Source organism: Mauremys reevesii, linkage group 9 (genome assembly GCF_016161935.1).
Source record: "Mauremys reevesii isolate NIE-2019 linkage group 9, ASM1616193v1, whole genome shotgun sequence".
Lineage (NCBI taxonomy): Eukaryota > Metazoa > Chordata > Testudines > Geoemydidae > Mauremys > Mauremys reevesii.
The window spans coordinates 68,106,793-68,128,071 of NC_052631.1; the positions used below are offsets into that span (position 1 = coordinate 68,106,793).

The following is a 21,279-nucleotide window of genomic DNA, read 5'->3' on the forward strand; positions in this document are numbered from 1 at the left end:
ACTGGCTCTGAGGGCATCTCCTATAGTCCCATTGCTTCTTATGGGCAGCCTCATGCTTCGGGAGGGTGGCCTGGGCAGAGTCTGCTACGGCTTGAACTTAGGTTTTGCTGGAGCCAGGACATAGAGGCCCAGAGCCTGGAGGGTCATGTGGGAGTCTTTCATGCCATGTAGCCTTGTATCCCATCAAATGGGAGATCCTGCATGGCCGCTTGCGCCTCACTGGACAGCCTGGACAGCAGGAGCCACAATGTTCTTCTTATGAACACCATGGAGGCCATGGACCTCGCAGCCACGTTCACCGCATCCAAAGCCGCTTGCAGGGTTCTCCTGGCAGCCACTGTACTCTCCTCCACCAGTGCCTTGAACTCTTTCCTATCGCGTTCCTGGAGGGAGTCCTCAAACTTGGGCAGGGAACCACACAAATTGAATTCGTACCTGCCCAAGGGGGCCTGGTGGCTTGCCACTTGTGACTGAAAGCTTGAGGACGAATAAATGTTTCTTCCGAAAGACTCCAGCCTCCGTGAACCTTTATTTTTCGGGGTAGGCGCTGGCTGGCCCTGCCGTTCCCTGTGGCTGACCGACTCGATTACCAGGGAGTTGGGTGTATAGGTACTCATGTCCCTTGGCAGGTACAAAGCACTTACATTCCGCTCTCTTATAGATGGGGGCCAACGAGGCCGGTGTTTGCCACAAGGCATTGAAATTTTTGCCACCTCTTCACGGAGAGGCAAAAAACTACCCTGTCCAGTGCCGAAGAGGACAGCACACTGAACAGTGAGTCCAAGCGTTCCTCCATCTCTCCTGCTTGGAGGTGGAGGTTTGACGTCACCCTTTTTAAAAGCTCCTGGTGTCCCTGAAGTCCTCTTGTGGGACGGAGGGGGTGGGACCGTTATCGCCTCATCCGGGGAGGGCAAGGAGGCCAGTACAATACTCTAGGTATCCGCCCACACCAGAGGGTCCACCACTTGGTCGGTCTCCGGGCATGGTACCGAGGACGTATGTCCCACCAACCCCTTCCTTGGAGGTCTGGAGAGGGAGGCCAATGGAACCTCTGAGGCTCCAGCTATTGAGTGAGCCCCACCTGGGCTGCGTCGGGGCCACGGTGCCCACTGGTACCACTGGGCCGGCCACAGGGCCCAGTGCCACTGCACTTGCTGCGGCACCGGCGGGCCCGGTTGTTCAGCCTGGCTGGCCTGGCCCATGGAAAGACAACTGCGAATGGAGGCCGGCTGACAAACGACCTGCCGCTGTCCCCGGACTGGGAGGAGCGGCAGTGCCTGGAGTGACGCCGACCACGGGACCGTGATCTCGATGTGGAGGATCGGTACCATTGGTAGCAGCTGCTCTGCGATCGGCTCCAACGGGAGGACCCGCAGAGGCGAGAAGCCAGCAATCGACGCCCGGGGCCAATGCCCTGGAGGGTCTTGGAGTGGGATTCTGAGGAGGAACGGCGTCAACGTCCGTGCTGTGGCCGGATGCGGTAACCCACTAAGATAAGGACCTTTGGAAACGTCTGCCTCGGTCCCGTCAGTACTCACTCCTTTAAATGGAGAGGTGCCTTGAGTCTCGGTAGATGACACCCAACTAGATAGTCTGGTGGGAGTGGAAGGTGATCCATGTGGACTTTGCCCTGAATGGTTGCTAGGCGGCAAATGGCATCAGGAACGCTCCCTGGACCAAGACCGATACCGATCCGGGGGCGCCCTGGAGCATGGGTCCAGCATCGGTGGCGCTCCTGGTACCGGCATGGACTTGACATCCCAGGCCGCCTGCAGGGCCTCTGGCGTGAAGAGCATCCGGACATCCAGAGAGTCTGGTCCGAAGCGGCCAGGCTGCTCCACTCTACGCGAGTCGGAGGCCTAGAGGCTGGAGGGGAACGAGGACTGCCTGACACAGGTCTAGCCTCTGCCTCGGGTTTATCTCGGCACCGGGCTGCTCCGCTCTAAGTGAGTCAGAGGCCTAGAGGCCGGAGGGGATTGAGGGCTGCCTGACATGGTTCTAGCCTCTGCCCCGTGTTTTCCTCGGGGCTGCTGCGAAGAAGGCGTCCTTATTGCCTTCTTGTGCCCTGTAGATGGGGAGCAGTGCCGATTGGTTGAAGGTATCGGAAGGTCGCTGCACACCAACCCCGCAGTGCCCAGCGCTGACTCGGAGCGGCAAGTCAGCATTGGGGTCTGCGCCAACTCCATCAGAGTGGTCCGGAGCCTGATATCTCTTTCTCTCTCAGTCCGAGATTTGAACAACTCGCAAATCTTGCAACGATAGCTGATATGGGTCTCTCCCAAGCAGCACAAACCATCTGAGTGCGGGTCACTCTTTGGCATAGATCGCCTACAAGTGTCACACAATTTAAGACCCGGGATGTGGGGCATGCCCCGGCCCGGGCGCTCTAACTAACTGAACAGCTAACTAACTACAGGTACTAAGACTGAACGAACATGAAGTTCAGGGGACGAGCTACAGCAAAGCTGGAGCAGAGTAGTTCCCATGCACCTTCCCAGGTGGCCAGAGGGAACTGAGGGTGGGGAGAGCGCGTGGTTCCCCTTATTCCGCGCCATGGAAGCGCCACTCCAGGGATCGCTGGGGCGCTCTCCCCTACGGGTACTGCCAGGGGAAAAACTTCTGGCACCGGTGCATGTGGCGAGCATGCACACCTATTGTGGAATACACATGAGCAATCACTCGAAGAACACTACAATGGTTCTTGTTACTCTCGTTCAAAATGTGGTTAAGATAGCAGAAGGCTCTCTTTTTACTCAAGTCAATAAAGAGCAGATTACACAGTATTTTTAAAGCAACCCTTTCCATCCCCTGGTCATTTCTGAAACATGAGGCAGCACACCAACCCCCTTGCATCCAGAGCCCAAGTTCCCTATTGTTAAAATACAATGCATAATTGTAAAATAATCCAACTGTCAGCATTAAATAGAAAAAGTAAGAGCAACTGCATGTATGCATGCATGCATAAAGATACACCTCTACCCCGATATAATGCCACCCGATATAACACAAATTCAGATATAACGCGGTAAAGCAGTGCTCCAGGGTGGCGGGGCTGCACGCTCCGGCAGATCAAATCAAGTTTGATATAATACGGTTTCACTTATAATGCGGTAAAAATTTTAGGCTCCCGAGGACAGTGTTATATCGAGGTAGAGGTGTATAAACATGTGCACTCTTTCAGGAAACACATTCTGTTTTGCAAGCATAAATCTAGATTGCTGTTTTGATTTTTAACTCATCTTTCCACAGTTGACCTATGAACACTTGATTATCTGACCTCCATTAATCTTCCAAAATTGTATGCTCCTGCATTGCAATGTAGTCTAACTGCTTGACAAAGAGGAAAAAGGGGATTTGTAGCTACATGAATTTATTATTTTATTACTTAGCACTATTTCAGACTATCATTTGTTGAATTGCCTCATTAACTCATAAATAAGTTATTATTGAACCATACCTGAACAGTACTTGCACTTTATGAATGCCTGACATAGTAACTATTGACAAATGGCCCAAGCATTAAATAGTGATTGATTATTCATAATGAATAATAATGAACAATCATCTGTCTTGAGAAATTTCTGTCCAGATTCAGATGAGAGCATATAAAAATTATGTTTAAAACTCACAAAAAGCTGATGACATTATAAAGAATCACATCCACAGTAAGCCATTCAACTGTCAGTCAACTACGTCTCAGATTTTTTGAAATTGAAACACTGACATAAATTATTCCATATTGAGAAAGCAAGTATGTCCTTCAGAAATAAACTAATTAGTAGTCCTAAATGTTAGCAGAAATGAACTATTGAAACGCCACTTGCATCAATCTTATTTTGACTATATGGAAATCTCTGGCACAAAATTATTTTTCTAGTGCATTGTTCTCTCTGCCATGGTCAATCAACATATGCATTTCATTTGTTTTTCTAAAATGAGCCAAAAGAATGCTGAATATTATACAATGACAAAGAGTTTAAACAATATAGAAGAAACCTCTGGGACAAATAGATACACAAATCACATATATGCACATCACACCTTCTGGGTGTGGTTTTCTGTCCCATCAAACGGCAACGACAGAGAGAGATTGACTGATTGATTGATTATGAGTCTGCTCTACAACCTTAGGGTATGGCTACACTGGCGAGTTGCAGCGCTGGAAAGCCTCCACCAGCGCTGCAATTAGTAAGTGGCCACACCTGCAGGGCACTTCCAGCGCTGCAACTCCCTGGCTGCAGTGCTGGCCGTACACCTCACTCAGCATGGGGAATAAGGATTCCAGCGCTGGTGCTGCAGCGCTGGTCATCAAGTGTGGCCACACACCAGCGCTGTGATTGGCCTCCAGGGTATAAGGATGTATCACAGAATGCTTTTATAAATTACTCTCTTTGTTTTGTTATGCAGCCTCTCTTTGTTTTGTTATGAACGAGCTCCGCGCGGAGCTCCGTTGCCGCTGCTGCTGCTGCTGATCTAAAAAACAAACAAAGCTCCTGTTTGCTGTGATCATCTGTACCTGGCTGTAAACAATCAAATGAGAGGCAGGCAGGGAGCGAATGAAACAGTGGGGAGTCGTGTTGGCTGCAGGCTGTTTGCAATTAAGAGTTAAGACTAAGGGGTCGGAAACATGTTCTGATTTTTCAAGGCAGGAAGCTAAACACACAGTGTTGGCTCCAAAAATCCCCTCTCTCTCTCCCCCCGCTCCCTGTCACACTAGACCCCACTCCACCCCCCTCTTTTGAAAAGCACGTTGCGGCCACTTGAATGCTGGGATAGCTGCCCATTATGCATCACTCCCAACAGCGCTGCAAATGTGGCCACACACCAGCGCTGGTAGCTGTGAGTGTGGCCACACACCAGCGCTGGCCCTGCACAGCTGGATGACCAGCGCTGCAAACCGTAAGTGTAGCCATACCCTTAGCTAACAAGCAGTTGGCTTTTAGCTCATGAGGTAGAGGCTCATGCATTTAGTTCCAGAGGCCCCGGGTTCTATCCCGACAACCGGGCTCTGTCGGCATTACACATACACAAGTTTTCTAACTTTTGTGTTTCTATATCTATGTATAGTTTACAAGACGACAATTGTAGCTTCCCTCTAATTTTAAAGATCTTGTAATGTTGGCAGATTATTCTAAAGTTGTATATCATGAAAATTTCAACAATATAAAAAGCTGAATTCGGTATTTTCAAAATTCGAGGATAGTGAGTTCTCAGTTAAAAAATACTACTTAAACAACATCCTGTTTCAATTAGAACATTTCCTATATTGGTATGTATTAGAAAATGCAAATGTATCACAATTTTGAAAACAATGAACGATGACTATTCATGTGATAAGTAATGTACACTGTAATGTTTCTAAATGGAAAAAAAACTTAACTCCAAGAACAATGCAATAAAGCAGTTCATGCTCTACGCAGCTAATAAAATGCATGTTTTAAAATTTTATTTTATGTTACTATGGTAACAGTCTATAACCTACATTCTTTAACATTCCTATCTATAAAATGAATTGCAGTACTACTTTTTTCCATTGAAAATATTTTCTTACACAACAGAGATTTATTAAAACCAAGTCACATATATAAATGCTTCAAATTAAGGAACAAGTATATTTACCTTTCATCTGTGTACCAAAGGTATGCGCCAGTTTTGCAAACAAATCTGGATTTTCAAATTTATCCTCTCTAACTTTTATCCAAAAGCAGTTTTCCAATATGTCCTGGGGTTCAACCTGAAATAAAAAGCAAAATATTCATTCTTCAAGTTAATGACTACTCAGACTTCAAATATTCATTTTCAGTCAATGGGTGATTTTCCTAATGTAAGATTTGGTTTAAACTTAGTAGATATTTAAAAAGCATTCCAACAAGTGAAAAAATGGTGACAATTTTCAAATGTATGCCGTACTCCTGACATCTAACGCCATTTATAGGAACCTGAACAAAGGGTCTGCTTTTCAGAAGTGCTGGGCACCACTGAAATCAATGGGACATAAAGATATTAAGCACCTTTGAATTGCAAACTCTAAGGGCTTGTCTTCACAGCGTGTCAGCGCACAGCAGTTGGGTGTCAAATCCTGCAGAGTCACACAGGTCAGTTTGTGTGAAACACGCTGGTGCAAACTAGAATTTACACCCAAGTGCTGTGCACTGACACAGTGAAGACAAGCCTTAGGACAGAAGGAGACAAGAATAAGGCCTTGCCTACACAAACTTGCTTAATATTTTTAAGGACTGATATTCTTTACCTTAAGAGACACAATATATATTTACTTGAAATACATTTTTAAAAGTCACCTTTAAATTCAATGTCTTTTTACCTAGTGTTTGAACAATTTTCCACATTATAAAACAGGAAACATAAATTCTAACACGTTTTTTAAAAAATTATGGATAAGTATTCCGATTTCATGAAGAAGTGAAATCACTGTGACACCACTCAGTCACTATAAATTATCCAATGCTTTTTGTGTGCTTGTTTTTAATTTTAGGAGAAGTTAAAGGGTTAAGAGATGATAAATTATTTGTCTGGATAGTGATATGTTCTTGACACTCTCCCACAAAAAAATGATCTGCAGAGCTTCCATTGTCTGTTCCTAACAGCAAAGGACATAACGATATTTAATTACAGCTTGGTTTTCAGCATCAGCTATCTCAACAACATTTATTTTTAAAACACTCCTAATTGTCCACTTAAGCATACTTATATATTTTTTCCAAGTGAACTGTTATATCTTCCTTCAATGCTAAAACACCAAAAACAACCTCCCCGAAACCTGCCCACTTTCTCTCAAAGGGATTTGGGTACCTATCAGTGGTGGATGATTAATTACATTGGAACTGCTAAAAAAGAACCTGAAAACTAGAAATTGTCCAGAAAATAAAGATCCATAGAAATACAAGAAGCTTTTTCAAACCCTCCTTACAGTATGTCACTCCTGCTTTGAAGGCATCATTATTAGATGTAAAAAAATAAAAGCTCAACATTCATATCATTAAGACTTCTTACTGTTAGGAACAGACAATGGAAGCTACACAGAGATAACTTTTATTTATTTATTTATTTGTTTGACTGGGATCAAGAATTTACCACTATCCAGGCAAATAATTTATCAACTCTCAACCTTTGCCCTACCCCTAAGATTAAAAACAAGCATGTAAAAAGAAGATGGTGGTTTACAGGGTCTACGGGTCCTACATTCTGCTCTATTTTGTGCATACATGGATAAATGTAAGGAGACAGTGATAGGAATTTCATCGTTGGCATTACTGAGCACAACTTTGTTGCAATAATTAGAGCTGCACTTTTGTCCAGCCATGCCAAAAGAAAGACAGGAGGCAATGGATGTGGTTTAATTAGGCTGCAACTTCATTCACCTAAAACATCTGGGAGTATCCACATATTAATTGTACAGTGCAAGTCACCGTTTCCTTAATTGTTCACACTACTGGGGGGAGGTGGAAGGCTGCAATACTCCCCTCATGTAAGTGCAAAGGGGGCAGAAAAGGAAGGGGATTGGTCCCCCACTGTACCAAACATTAGTAGCCCTGAACCCTCCCTTTCCTAGCTTCCATAAATGATGCTTTCCTCCAAATCCCAATCCTATTCATTTTATATGATCACCATACCCCTTCTATAACAAGGCCTTGGCTACACTGGCGCTTTACAGCGCTGCAACTTTCTCACTCAGGGGTATGAAAAAACACCCCCCTGAGTGCAGCAAGTTACAGCGCTGTAAAGCGCCAGTGTAAACAGTGCCCCAGCGCTGTAAGCTAATCCCCACGGGGAGGTGGAGTACCTGCAGCGCTGGTTCCCACATATTTACCAATTCCTTCCCTAATATCGGACAAAAAATATGCACTTATAATAGTGAAAAAAAGTCTAACAGTCTGGGATGTATTAACAGGAGTGGCATATGTAAGATAAGAGAGGTAACTGTCCTGCTCTTCTTGGCACTGGTGAAGACTCAGATGGAGTATAGTTGAGGGTGGCACACTAAGAAATATGTGGACAAACCGGAGAGAGTCCATAGAAGAACAACAAAAATGATAAAAAAGGCTTAAAAAACATGATATATGAAGAATGGTTTAAAAATATGGGTATGTTTAGTCTTGAAAAAAAGAATGATGGGGTGTGGGAATCGGTTAATCTTCAAACAGGTAAGGGCTCTATAAAGAGAACTGTGAGCAATTTTGCTCTATGTCCACTGAAGTCAGGACAAAAAGCCATCAGCTTAATCTGCAGCAAGGACAATTTAGGTCAAATTTAGGTCCAGGCCCCAACTGGCATGGAATGGCGAACCGTGGGCAGTGGGAGCTGTGATCGGCCAAACCTGCAGACGTGGCAGGTAAACAAACCGGCCTGGCCCGCCAGGGGGCTTACCCTGTCAGGCCACGTGCCAAAGGTTACCAATCCCTGGTTTAAGTCTTAATCCATTTGCCCTCCACTCACACAGCTCTCTTAAAAAAAGAAAATATTAGTCTTTTCTGGACATTTTCTGTTTTGTTTCAGGACTGAGCTGCGCCTTGAATGCCTAGCTTTAAGATGAGCCCAGCATATCAATTTAATGCTTGTTTTCTTCCCCCCACAACTCTGCCCCATGTCTTAATCAGTTGCTTGGCTAGATTATGAGAACAATGAAACAGGAATGCAGGAGCTGTCACACCAGAAAATCTGGTAAAGGTGCACAAAATAATTGAAAAGTATATATATTATGTCCTTTGTAATAATACAAGAACAAGCAAGCAACTCAATGCTAAGTCCACAACTTAAAAGTAGATAACATACAATACATTTCTTAAACAGCATAAAGGCAACCCACAGGAATTCATGCTGTGAATAAGACAGAGCTCAGCCAAAATAAATTAGAGATCTGTATATTTATAAGAGTAGCATTTAACATTAACAATGGCTATTAAGGAGGGGTGGGAGAAATTCTAAAAGATAATTTGTCTAACTGGTTAATAATAACGTCATGATAAACCTCTGGTTTTGAAAACAATATACTTAGAATTTCATATGGACATAAAAATGCCTATATTTTCTCTGGGTTTATAGAAGCAGCAATCTAGCTCTTCAGTTCTCTATGACAGACTATCAAGCACTGACACTGTCACTACTTTGGCATCAGCAACAGGAATTATTGCTTTTATTTCATATAGCTGAGATGAAGCAGGAGAGAACTATATTGCTTGGCCCCAATGACATCACTGTCAGTTATGAGCAATAATCTGAATTTCAGATACTTTTCTTCAAATATTAGCAAAAAGTGGAGTTCATATTGCAATTGTCTGTCCAGTAAAACAAACAGTGGTAATCACACAATACCACACAAGTTTACAGTGCATTTTTTATTAGGAGTAACCATTTGGGGGAACAAAGGCATCAAGATTTCTAAATTAAATGTAATTTAAGATTAAACGTATTTTAGATTACCAGATGCAGGCTACAATACTTTGATTCAACTCATTTTTCTGTCTATCACAAGTTTAATTAAAACAATCATGTGAGGGAAAGTCAAGAAGTCTAATGACAGCACAGCATGTAAGGGATAGGATTCAAGTACTGAACTTCATTCTGAATTTCCTGGAATGAGAGCATTGCTAAATTAGTGCGTTCCTGGGAAGACTGAAAGTGTTCCATAACTCTCTTTAGTAACCTCATATAGCCCGCCCAGGAATTATAAGGATTCACAAGTAAAATATAACAAGACACCTGGATGATTTGGCACTCTGTAAATAGAGAAAATAGATCTATCTGCAACAGCGATATTAGCCTCCTCAATACAGAAGCTTAAACGGGAAGAATAAAGTGGTAAATAAGAGGAATCCAGAAAGCACCTTTTTATAGTAAAGATGGGAATGACCACAACCATTTGTACTCTCACACAGACATTAATTTATTTAAACATAAAAGTATAGAAGGGGTGAGAAAAGGGAACACTGTAAGAAAGGCCCAAATGTATTTCAAGATAGTCACTGAGTAACAAAAACAAAATTGAAAAGAATGCTTAACTTTTTATTTGGAGCTTGATTCTTTTTAAATATTTTAGTTTAAAGGTCAGTTTTTTAACTCTGCTTTTTTTTTTATTATTTTGTATACACTACATATATTTCAGAATAATTGTTAACAGCTCCAAGCATTCTATGTCTTCTGGCAAAACACTGAGGATGGTAAATAATATAAACTTATTCTCATGGTAAATTATATAAATTCATAATATATATATTTCAACTCAGAGGTTTTAAAGTACTGTATAGTACTGTATAGCTATATCATCCTACCTTTTTATTTTTTAAACCTTAATGAAGTGGTTCCCAAACTTTAACAACCTGTGAACCCCTTTCACTAAAATGTCAAGTCTCATGAACCCCCTCCTAAAAATGAATATTTCCAGGGATTTTCTCCTTTACCTGAGTATAAATTATAAAAACAGTGATCTTGGGCATATAAAATTTGTTTTTATGACATGCTTATTACACACTATTTATTATTATTATTTCTCATTACAATATTTTTATTACATTGTGAAAACGGCAACACTCTTCCAAGATCTCACTTTCGTAGCTTGTATCACTTTGAATAAGCCTGTTATAAGCCAAAGCTCCTATGTTTCATCAAGAAGTATCAGATGTGAAACCAGTATGAAGGTATTTAAGAAGCCAACTTAAAGAGTTCCTCCTACACAAGCATTCAGGTCTTGAGCAGTCCAGGCAAACAACGCACATTACAACAAAGCTTAAACTTGTTCTTCATAAAAATTTTAAAAACAATACTAGCTGCCTATTTAATTTTAAAAAAGGCAAAAAATATCCACCTCCCTTTCCATTTCTTATAAGGAGTCTTGAAGTTTAAATCTCCTTAGTGTGATAGATATGCTTGCTTTGATCTGCTTAGCTCTTGGAAGTCCAGGGGCTCCGGGTTGCTGGCCCCATGGTGCCCAGGGTCCCTAGAGACAGCTCTGTCTACCATTAGGGATTTTTTTCTCAAGAACCCCCTGTAACATTTCGCGAACCCCCAGGGGTTCACAAACCCCAGTTTGGGAACCACTGCCTTAATGGAACTTGCCACAGAACTTAAAGTATCACAATAATCTGCAAAGGAGAAGACAGTGCCACAATGGGCCCAATTTGGTCCTCCTTCCAGAAGAAGGAAGTAATGTCATTTCACAACATCCCAGATTTCCAGAGGAGTGACAGTTAATCTTACTTTGTAGTCTGAAACATTCTTGAGATCACACATTCAACCGATTAACTCCATGTGTGGAGGCTCCAGGCTAGTTTTGCTCCGAGGGGCAATAGAGAAATACCTTAGGAGGGTCCTAATTCAGGAAGGTATTGAATAAATGTGGACTATTGGCATTTCACAGATTAAGAAAAGAGGCATTCGGATTAAGTAACTACATTATGGTCACAGAGGAAATCTCTGGCAGAAATTAACCAAGATCTCTTTAGTCCCATTCAAGTGCTATAACCCCAAGACCACCTAGATAGTATAGGCGTGTAACTGCAGATGTATTCCCACTGTATCTCACCACACAGAGGAAGCAATTTGAGAGCTGGGTTGGAGATGTGACTATTTGTCTCCCCATCACTTACGTGTGACTGGGAATGCATCCAGAAAGGAACAGTTTTGGTTATCCACTGATGTGTTCTTATTTCGGGGCTGCTTTTGTAGACTGATAGATGTGTGACAGTAGGTCACTGTTACATATCATACTTGCATATTGCTATTGAACTATTTAGTACAGAATATTACTGTCCAGTTAAAATTGTCCTTGTAATCTTCTTCATCCTCCAACAGTTGGTTCTGACGACCCAGGCCCCACTGTGCACCGCTGGCTATACTGTCACAGATTACAGTACCTTTCATGTGCTGAAACACTGCCTGCTCTCATTCAAATGCACAGTACTGTTAAGTAGAAAAGGGGCATGCACTGCCCACACCTAATCCATCTTAATGCCTGCAGAGTCTTCAGCACTTTCTTCTAGATGGGGGTGTGGGGGGGTGATGGCCTGCCTCCAGAGATCAGCACTGACTATGCAACTGCTTTTACTCCCAAAAAACAATCCAGAAGTAACTTAGAGAGCATGCATACATTCTACTGTTCAGTTAGATGAATGTTTATACCTCCAGCTGCAAACAAATTTTCAATCTCAACTCTATTTTTCACAACATACATCCTCCAGCTCAACACCTTTTCGTAACTTCTTCTATTTGAATCTCAACATAAGTATGATGTGGACTAATGATCATCATCCCACTATACACCAAGAGAGATGTAATTTTGAGAGTATCGTTATGGTGCATATGACAGCATTCCCAGTACACAAAACAACATGAGATTTTATGCACGTACTCTAAGCACTCTGTAGACCTAAGAAGCTTGCTAAAAGCATTCAAACACTGATTTTTGAAAAGTACACAGAATGGATTACATCTACTCTAAAAGGCTTACACAACCATTCTTTCCCTCTTTGTTTCTTATTTGCTCTTCATGATTATACTTATAATGAAGGTGAGTTACATCTCTACATTATTAGGTAATGATTTAATTTGTAGATAAAATTAACAAGTTGTTCTTGAATGTTCCACCATCCAAATAACAAAATATAAAAGATTTTATTTATCTAAACATTATAACTATACCTAAAATTGAATTGATTTGTATTATACTTAAGGCCCTACTTAATTTGCAATATCGCAGAAACTGCAGATCGCACAATAGTGGGCTTCCATTGCAATTTTGGTGGCCCCGCACACAATAAAGAACAGATGTTTTCTAACACTGTAGCTTTTACAACATATTTGATAGACTTTGCAACTGCCAGAAGTAACGTAAACGTCTTTTTTAGAGAAATGGTTTATCTTTCACAGTGACAGATATGGGACAAGTGTTGTTAAAGGGTGTTCTGTGCAACTGACCACAGGCAATACAAATAAAAGTTATGCAAATCAAATTTTAGCCAAGTATTCCACCACATTCACGAGGGGTGGCACAAACATATAAGCAATCTAAAAATAGAATACAACTCTGTTAATTTTCTTTAACCACACATACCTTAACAATGCAAAATAAAACCACAGAGCATGCATGAAGTTTCCATGTAAATGACAAGAAGTTGATTTTAAAATTATACTGTCACAGGATGACTCGCCCCTTTTAGGAGAGATTGGGACAGTCACACTTGTACCTTAATTAGTTAGCTGCTTCCCAGCCTGAGGTAGCAGGACTAAGGAGGATCAGGTGATAGATTAATGGACATCTGGACCTTACAAAAGGACTGAGTGAGATCCATCTGGAGCAAGAACCCATAAGGTCTGCATAGGCTCCTGTGGGAAGCCCCAAAACAGGGCTCTGTACCAGTACAGGGAAAGACAAAGCACAGATCCAGCAATGGTCTGAAAACGATAAGTCAGGGGAACAAGCCTGAGGGCCAAGTGCTCTATATCAGACTCTCAAAGTAGCTCAGTAAGGAGCTGGGAACAGGGCCCAGAGGACAGGCTGAACACAAGTGAAGAGCAGAAGAAACTTTTTGTTTGTTTGTGACATTTTACTTGGAGTTTTGTTACCCTGGAAGAGGTTTAGAACCTGGCTAGAGGACTAAACCACAGTGCCAGCACAGGCTGGTGTCTGGAAAATTGAGGAAAGCAACCTCAGGGAGGGAAACTGAGGTAGTGAAGGCCAGCTCCACACCACACAACCAACCGCGGGGGTGAGAGTGTTAAGGATAGGATGCCACTATAGGGCAGCTACACCCCACAACAGATTCTCTGAAGTGAGATTGTTTAAAAATTCTGCCCTTGAGATAGAAAATAATGGAAATATAAGCTTGTATACATCATTGACAAAAAAGATATTAAAGTCTGTTTCTTCTAATATTAAATATTAAAGGTTGTTTCTTCTAAATTTCAAGAAAATTCTCCAGCAAACTTTTAAAAAAGATGAATGGATGAAGACCTAAAGCTACTTATGCTCTGAGATTACTGAAAGACAAACCCTGGAAAACAGCACACAGCCAAAGCAACCAAATATTTAGACTATCATCTGAAGAAGGGGAGGATTAACCCGCAACGTGCTGGAGCTACAATCACTTTCCCAAAACTGCATCATCCCCACACCATGCCTCCCACAGACAGCCTTGTTCTAACACCTGGTCACAGTATGAACAGATGGAATTCTCAGAGGGTTTGTTGTTGGTTTTGTTTTGTTTTTTTTTATTGTCTCCACAAATTTCACCCTCTTTTCTCTCAAAGGCCTCCCCCTCAATAAGGAGAAAAATACTTAGGTACCTTTGACCAATTGATTCTCTTCATAGAGACCTCAGGTTTATACTTTTTCTTTTCCTTCATTCCATAAGGCAGGGATGCTGGAGCTCCTGGAGGAGGAGGTATGCCCCCGAGAGGCGGCGGTAGTGGAGGGCCACCAAACAGAGGCGGTGGTGGAGGTATACCTCCTCCAGGCAAAGGAGGTGGAGGTGGAGGTGGAGGTGGGATTACACCAGGTAAGGGAGGTGGTGGCGGTGGAGGTGATGAAGGAGGAGCCCCTGATGTAGGCTGACCAGCTGACAGTAATGAACTCTGAAATTTAAGAAGGATGAATTTATTTATTTTAATTTTGCAAAAAAGCTTTGATAAATAACTTAAACTGACCAGGCTATTTCTATGTTATATCTATCTCTATTTCAGGGTAACAAACACAGCATTTCTCAGATATCTACAAGTACTCAGAAAAAATTGTTTTTAAAACCTTCCGTACTTATGACAAGTAACTTTTACAATTTGTACTTTAAAGTATAAGTATTTCCCTGCCCTACTGATGTCTCAGCTGACCATATACTCCCTATACTTAGCAGGGTTTTACATGAATCATTGGCAAATAATGACATTAATTGGCTTCTGCTATATCAACAAAAATGCTAGATTACCTACCTTAATAAACAGTTGCTGCATATTACACCACTACAGATTGCCTGCAGTGAAATAGTCCTTGTAGCTAATATTTAAAGGAGTATCTTACCATCTTCACTATCATCATGATTACATAAATATTTCCCCCCTAAATCAGATAATCTAGGCATTCTAGGATGCCAAATAAGCAAAAATCAGCATTAATACTTACTAACACTAACCAGGTAGGGGGAGAGTTTCAAAGACAAAGAACACTCAGGCACCACATTCCCATTTAAAATGTGCCTCTTAATCCAAAACTTCTCTTAGGCAAGTCTCCCCCTCCTCCCTCCCATTTTGCATTTGTCCAGGATGAGATAGCAAGTCACTAGGAGTGTCAGACTCAGAATTCAGAAACACATGTTTACCAACTTTTTCATAGTGGGTAAAACTTTGAGATATTAAGAGAAATTGTTTAAAAGGAGGGGTTCCCAATTGATAGTAGGGACAAATAATGAAATGCAGTCCTTGAAATGAATCAAACTTTAGTCCAGTCCCCTGCACTCAAGGCAACAAGAAGCTGAAGAATTAAAAGTGTGACCAACGCTCAGACCAGTTGTGTGGAAAGCTCTTGCCCCCATCCCACGGTTAAGAGGATAACAAGAAGTGGTGAGATTTCATTTCAGAGATATTTCCCCTTCTTTAATGTAAGCAACCGCAGGTTATCTTGCTAAGTTTACCCTCTCTAGTGAGATGTCAAGTATTTTAACAGTCTAAACATCTGCAAGTGATTAGTGTATCCACTCAGATATTTTTAAAATGCTAGTAATTCAGGAAGTACAAAAATTCTGATCCTAAAGTTATCAGTAATGTAATATTTTCATCTGATCTAGCATGTTTCAAGGTGCAAGCAACGTTTTATCTTGTCCTCTGGTTTTTAAGCACTGCATAAAACATTTCTGTGCAACACTGATGATCACAGTTGATTCTCCTGAAACCTAAAGTCTAATATGTCAATATTTGGAAAGCCATGTATACATGCAATAAATTGACATGATAGAAAAAATGTACTCTGGATTATCAGCACCTGAGTGAGACCCTTATCTATAGAGCAAACCATTTGCTGTAATCAAGATTTGTTGTGGCAGTTTGTGAGGAAGGTTTATGGCTGATGAATGAAATCTGTGTAATACTATGCTTTAGCATGAAATCCCTTCTCTGTAACTTGACTTATAGCAAATATACTACTTTTATGGTTGCATGGACATAATAAATCAAGTTATGACACATACTAATACAAGAATAAAAGTATGTATACTTTAATTCTGACAAGATGAAGTATGTGCTGTGTATGAATATATTGTAATAAGTATTTTCCTTCAGAAGAGACTTAGCACAGAGATTTTGACCACTTTCCGTGATTAAAGGTCCCATGACACTTGTGCAAAGGAAGAGATGTTCAACCAATTATGTTGCCCAAATTCAATTTGGGTAATTACATTCTGCTTTCCAAAATTCCACTCTGAAATTACAAATGGAAAAACATGTTCCGATGTATAAAACATGCCTTTGGTGTACAGAAATGGATCCATAACATTTCTGCAGAACCAAGACTAGGTATATTAAATTTAAATGACTCAATCATCTGTTTATAAATAAAAGGAATTAATCCAGATTATAACTAAATATACACTAACATTCAGCAAACAGCAAAAATGTTATCTTTATGACATACAAAATATATAGTCGGTGAAAACCTCAAATTACTGTATAGCAGAATATTAGTACAGACTAACAGCATCAATTTTACCTAAAAGGTGTTGCCCCAACTAATCAGACTCCATCTAATTCCAGAGATGATATACAGTTAAACTAAAGTAACAGTTACTCATAGCTCAGGGAGTGACTATGAATTTAGTTTTATACCACAGTGAGCTTACAATGTCAAACAAGAAGCACCCTCAAGATGTCATTTAAAGCTGATTAAGTATATGGAATCCACAAAGAATACACTTACCAGATATAAAAATTTTATTAAAGCTAATGTTAAAAAATATTATATAGTACATAGGTTGGAGAAAGTGTGTCTGCACATCTGGGTATAGTGCTTAGATTATCCACAAATACAAAGTTGTTTTTTTAAATGTTATATGCTACATAGAGTACATAATCAGCAATAACCGAAATTTAGGTGAATGGATTTAACAATATAGTTTAGAAATTAGAATCCAAATACACAGGTACATCACACACGAAAAGTTGTGCAGAGATTTGGTTGTGGAAAGCAAAATATATCAATGGATGGAGATTGTCCCTCCGTAATTTGAGAATTAGATTGCATTTCCTAAATGGACAACCAATCCATGAGGAAAGTATTTATTATTTTCCTGACTGCACTTCTCATCGGCACTCCAGCTCATCCCTTCTGGTATTGCCGATGTCCAGTGATGTGTTCTAAATAGATGTCCTTCGACTACCTGATGGCTTCCGACACCATGAGTTGCCACATCAGTCGAGTGTAGACTTCTCTCAGCACTCACTTGTTATTGGGGTCCCATGCACCAAAGCTCTGACCATCAGTGCATGAGTCTGGACCTGGTAACTCTTACTTCTCAAGATTTCGGCCAGAGGAGCATATTTCTCTACCTTTCGAGCTCCGGCATCATGGAAGGCTGGGGTCCTGTTCTCGAATGGCTCTGTGACGTCCACCATGATGATCTTCTTCCGATCCTCGTTGGTTATGACGATGTCTGGTCGCAGTTCGCTGTCGGTACCAGGAATGGTGGAGTTCACGGAGACCTTCCCTGTGGGTGGTGGGATAGCTCTGACAAGGCAATCTTGGATGGTGTTGTCTCGCAGCTGCCAAGCTCTCGAATGGGGCTTGCAGCTACACAAGATGTGGGGGAGCATCTCGTTGGCATAGCCGCACTTCCTGAATCACTTGTTCCAATTCCCATTCAATGGGACGCAGTTTAGCTGGGCCTTGTGGATGAACCTCCAGTTGGCAAATCAGGTGAAGCTGCCCCTGGTTGCTGGCATCCCACTTGCACATCACCTCAAACGTCTTGCCCTGGTCCGGCTTCTCCACGCTTCAGGTTTTCCACGTATTGGCAGTACATGGCATCCGTCAGGGTCTTCTCCAGCATGGTTCAAGCTCTTGGTGTAATGATAGCATGATCTGTATTCTTCACCTGTGGCACCAGGATACCCAGATCCTGGCGTTACTCACACCACATCCAACGGCAGCTGATATGCTTCTCCAGTCATCACGTAGCACTGTGGGCACAAGTCCAGAGCAAAGCAAAGTCTCCCCTCTCTTCCAAATTCACCTTCCACTGAGCCACTCAGGTAGGTAGCGACATCTTGGCTGGAGGGGGTCCTGGTGATTCTCTTCTTGACAGCATCCTGCAAAGCACTCTCTGCACTGTTCTTCACCATGGCATCCGGGAACATCAGAAGGCGGAAGGCATGAGTGATCACGGCAATGTCACACAGATCACCCATTCAAGGGACGTTGGAGCTGCCTTGCCTGTGCGAGATGTACACCAGTTCATTGCTGAAACGTCCACTTCTTCACCAGCTGCCAGATGGTGCTCTCTGCCTTGTTCAGAGGTACCTTCACCATGACAGATCCCCTCAGGATGAATGAGATACGGGGGATCAGAAAGGTGTTCAAGGCATTGGCTTTCTGCCATGGTGCCAGTAGGGAGGAGTCGATCCTGGACACATCTCGTAGAATCTCCATGATAGTATCCTCAGGTGTCAGCTGGATGCGGAAACCCGTTGGTGTGCAAAGATGTTGGTATGCTTGCCTGTCCTCGAGGAAGATGATGGGTTCACCCTGGATCTGAGAAGACATTATCTGGACTGAATCCCTTCTTCTGCTATTGATATGCAGGGATGAACACTTCCTGACACTGAAGTGGAGTCCCATCCAATTGGCAGCCTGGCTGATGACATCAAGCATTTGTTGGAGACTCTTGAGGTTGTCTGCAATCAGGACCAGACCATCTGCTTAGGCCAGGATATTCATTCTGTTGTCATATAGATTGAAACCACCTAGACCACTGGAAATCGCTCGAATGAGCGGCTCCATGGCTAAGTGAAAAATAATGGGGCTCAGGGGACAGCCTTGCTTCATGCTGCTACTGATAGGAATTTTGGTATATTTTACCAATAAGAATTCTCTCCTTCCATGGAATGGATGGTGCTGGTGCAGCCTTCTGGATCAGTGTTTCTGGATCAGTTGGAGAAAGTTTTCACCCTAAACTCTCGCAGCGTGGCAAAAATGTGCTGGTGGGTCATCGATTCAAAAGCATTAGCCAGGTCAAGCCATGCTATGGCACATTGCCGCCAGGCCCTCCTGGCCATGTGGATGGCAGTCTGGAGGACAAAGTTGTGTTCGTAGCAGCCTTCACAAGATATGAAGCCTTTCTGGATGGAGCTGATGGCTCCTCCATTCACCAACCAGTCTGTGATCCTAGCCGCGAGGCAGCTGACGTACAGTTTGTACATGGTGGAACAGAGAGAGATAGGTCTCCAGTTGTTGGGGTTGTCTTGCTTGCCTTTCTTGTAGACGAGAACCATCATAGACTTCTTCCAGGAGCTGGGAGTATGGTGGCACTGTTTCCATTTGTTGAAAATGGCAGTTAGTACCAGGCAGCCGGGGGCTCATTTCTTCAGGAAGTTGTAGTGAATGCCATCCTTTCCCAGGGCTTTATATTATGAGAAGTAGAGGCCAGACTTACAAAGACCAAAAATAAAGTCTTGTTCTAGGTCCTCTGCTCAGGCAACCCGGGATAGGGGATGAAGGCACTCTGGACGCTGTGCGTCGTTCTGAGCTACATGGTCAAACACTCCTTTGAAGTATGAGAATAGTCTCTCGGATGGAATTGTGCAGTAGGGTGAGGGCCCATCAAGGATCTTTCTCATAGCCTTAGGGCTGTTTGACCAGTAAAGCTTCTGAAACCTGGATGCTGCTCCTGGGTCGTAGAGACAACTGATATTCCTTCCCCTGGCTTTCCTCATGTTGTTGTGGTTCTGACTGGATGCAGGAGCTCTGTGCGCAGTCAGTGTGTTCTCCTGAGTTCCCTTCCTCCCAGATACGATTTCTGCAGACAGATCTTTAGTGAGTCTGTCTACAAGGAGGTCAAAGTCCTCAAAGGAGGCTGTCCTCGCCAACTCCTCCATTGAAGCAGCTTGCCATGGTGTAGCGGTGCTCACCGGGGGCTGCTGCTCTTCCTGCTGCTCAATCTCCACTGGCTCAGGCTGGAAAACTGCTGTGTGATTAGCCTGCTGCCTTTTTCCCTCCCGGTGTGAAGAACTCGGTTTGGCTGGCTCTTCTGGAATGAGGCCAGTGTCTTCCCTTACCAAATTTAGGGTAGCACTGGTCCTTTTAGGAAGGACAGTTTTAGAGGCAGCAGTACTGGCCCTTTTAGTGATGCAGTCTTGCTTGGGAGTTTCCGGAGTGATGCTGGTCCTTCTGTGGACGAGTTCTGCCTGGGGGGTCTTTGATGCAGTGTGAGACCTTCCAGGGGTTACCTGTGGGGGGAGGAGTGGCGCTGACTCTTTGGACAATGGCATTGTGCAGGACATACTGCGAAGAAGCACTAAGCCATCGGGAGATGGAGTTGCCTTGCATAAGCTGCAAGGGAGCGCCGATCCTACTCTTGGCAGGGTCCAGCTTAGGAATTTTTGAGGCAGCACTTACTCTTTCAATGGTAGTATCCAGGTGGGTGGTCCCAGCAGCAGGGAGTCCTTTCCTCAGTAGATGGTTAGACCAGCTTTTCATGCTGTGGCTCTGGGGGAGATGGTAGGGATGCAGTAGCCAGAGTGTTTGGGGACTCGGAAGCCAGAGCATGTAATGTTTCTGCTTTCGGAGCAGAGATGGGGTAGCGGCAACATAGACCAGTAGAGTTGGACTCTTCCAGTTCAAGATGTCTTTTGCAGGAGATTTGATGAGACTTACATTTCTTCTGCGTCTTGAAAGGCAGGTCGCAGAGAGTACACCAGAAGGCGATCCACTTGCTATGGATTCTCTTGAGGTGTCTGCTGAGACTGCCAATGTACTGGAATCCTCGGATCGGATAGCAGAAGGGGCAGAGGAGTATGTCCATAAGGAAGGGATACTGGAGATGGACACAATTGTTCTCTTTTTCGTCTCCCTCTCTTGGATGGGCTTCAGTTGTATCAACGGATTCGCTAGATGGTTCTCTTTGCTCTGGGAAAGTAATATGGAGAGGTTTGGCTGGACAGACATCTAGTGAGATGTTGAGGTCTCACTGGGTGGTTTCTGAGGGGAGGCTTGTCTCACCAGTTGGGGTACCTTCCAGCACAGCAGGACAATGACCAACATCAGGATCCTGGCCAGTGGAGGAAATGGGAGAA

General features: G+C 43.0%; 1 protein-coding gene across 12 annotated transcripts in view; it reads right to left on the minus strand.

The window, feature by feature from the left end:
- Positions 1–21,279, minus strand: part of DIAPH2 (diaphanous related formin 2) — an 827,558-nt gene that overhangs the window by 611,988 nt on the left and 194,291 nt on the right. For all 12 annotated transcript variants that reach the window (XM_039487835.1, XM_039487836.1, XM_039487834.1 and 9 more), the window contains 2 exons: positions 14,296–14,583; positions 5,620–5,734 (listed from right to left, as the gene is read on the minus strand). In XM_039487835.1, coding sequence (XP_039343769.1) covers positions 5,620–5,734; positions 14,296–14,583 — 403 coding nt within the window. The remainder of the gene's footprint in view (positions 1–5,619; positions 5,735–14,295; positions 14,584–21,279) is intronic.